Source organism: Pundamilia nyererei, unplaced genomic scaffold (assembly GCF_000239375.1).
Source record: "Pundamilia nyererei isolate P.nyererei 1_Seehausen unplaced genomic scaffold, PunNye1.0 scaffold00076, whole genome shotgun sequence".
In the NCBI taxonomy this organism is placed as follows: domain Eukaryota; kingdom Metazoa; phylum Chordata; class Actinopteri; order Cichliformes; family Cichlidae; genus Pundamilia; species Pundamilia nyererei.
In genome coordinates this window covers 2,070,414-2,071,650 of record NW_005187477.1, presented here as the reverse complement: position 1 = coordinate 2,071,650, position 1,237 = coordinate 2,070,414, and the positions used below count along the sequence as shown (strand labels likewise).

Sequence of the window (1,237 nt, the reverse complement as noted above, 5' to 3'; positions counted from 1 at the left end):
GGTGTTACTGCACTGCCTCATCAGTTCAGTGCTTAGATGTGATGATGATGATGATGAAGAGGCATGTGGGCTGCAGTTATGTTTCTGCTGATCACTGCAGACTCTGACCTGACTGACTATAATCGGATTATCGGGACCAGATCGATGGAGACTGTCCTCCAAACGTCAGACTGACATTTATAAAGTGTCCACTTCCAGCTGCCTTCACATCCGGACAGCTGTGAAACAAACTTCATTATTTTAAGAAGCTCTCTGTCCTTCACGTAAAATTCGGCCCTCATAACATATCAGAATTTGAACTTCCACTCACAGCAGCAGGACAAAGCGTAAATGATTTACTGGAGTTGTACATGTGTTTGAGCGCGGGCAGGTCGGGGCAGGGCACGCACGCCGAACCGAAGAACACATAAACATGATATCAGCTGACGCGCGTTTTCTGATAAAGAAAATCGATCCACGCAGGAATTGTGAGATTTTGAGAATGAAACTCGGCATGCAGGCGCACGGACACCAGCAGAGAGGCTCTGCGTCCGGACAGCCCGCTGCGGATCACCGGTGTGCGCGGTGGTACTCTCACTGACGGCGGCTCTCCGTCAGTGAGCCCGCAGAACCAACCCGAGCCTGGTAAAGCACAGCGGCGGGGTCCGTAGAGGAAACAGTACATTTAAAACCAGCAGGCGGTCACTTACATTGGCAGCAGGTCCTCCGGGGTGAGAGGTGTGAGTCCGGTCGGGGCTGTCAGAACAGCTGACAGAACCAGGAGTGTCCGGGTCCAGTGTGAGGCGCCAGAGTCCTGCGGCTCACTCACTCCCTCACCCTCTGGGAGCAGCGGGGCTCTGGTGATTAACGGCCGCGTGTCAGGGCTCGATCTCGGCTGTAAATCTCCCACAGAGGCCCCGGTGCTCCGGGAACTCCTCCAAAGTGACGCTCGGAGCTGCTCCGGGTAATTAAGCAGCCGCGGTTAACATCACGTGCCGACTAATTAAAGGCGGGTAGAGCGAGTCTTCGAACAGCTGTGGACAGATGCTGACAGATGTTAACAGCTGGACTCGGTCCGCACAAACTTTAAAGAGTCTTAAAAGCGCGTAAAAGGCGCAGCGAGCGACGCAGTGTTTACGTGGAGGAAGTAAAAGTTCCGCGGATTCCGGTCCACGCTCCTCCTCCTCTCTCACTCTGTTGCGACATCGATGAGAGTTATTTCCCAATAACACACACACACACACACACACACACACAC

The 1,237-nt window shown here is 53.5% G+C and overlaps 1 protein-coding gene across 1 annotated transcript in view; it reads right to left on the bottom strand.

Moving 5' to 3' along the window:
* il1rap (interleukin 1 receptor accessory protein) overlaps window positions 1-1,133 on the bottom strand; it is a 19,979-nt gene extending 18,846 nt beyond the window's left edge. The window contains exon 1 of the mRNA XM_005737460.1: window positions 690-1,133. Coding sequence (XP_005737517.1) covers window positions 690-691 — 2 coding nt within the window. The 5' untranslated portion in view covers window positions 692-1,133. The remainder of the gene's footprint in view (window positions 1-689) is intronic.
* Window positions 1,134-1,237: the final 104 nt, after the last annotated feature.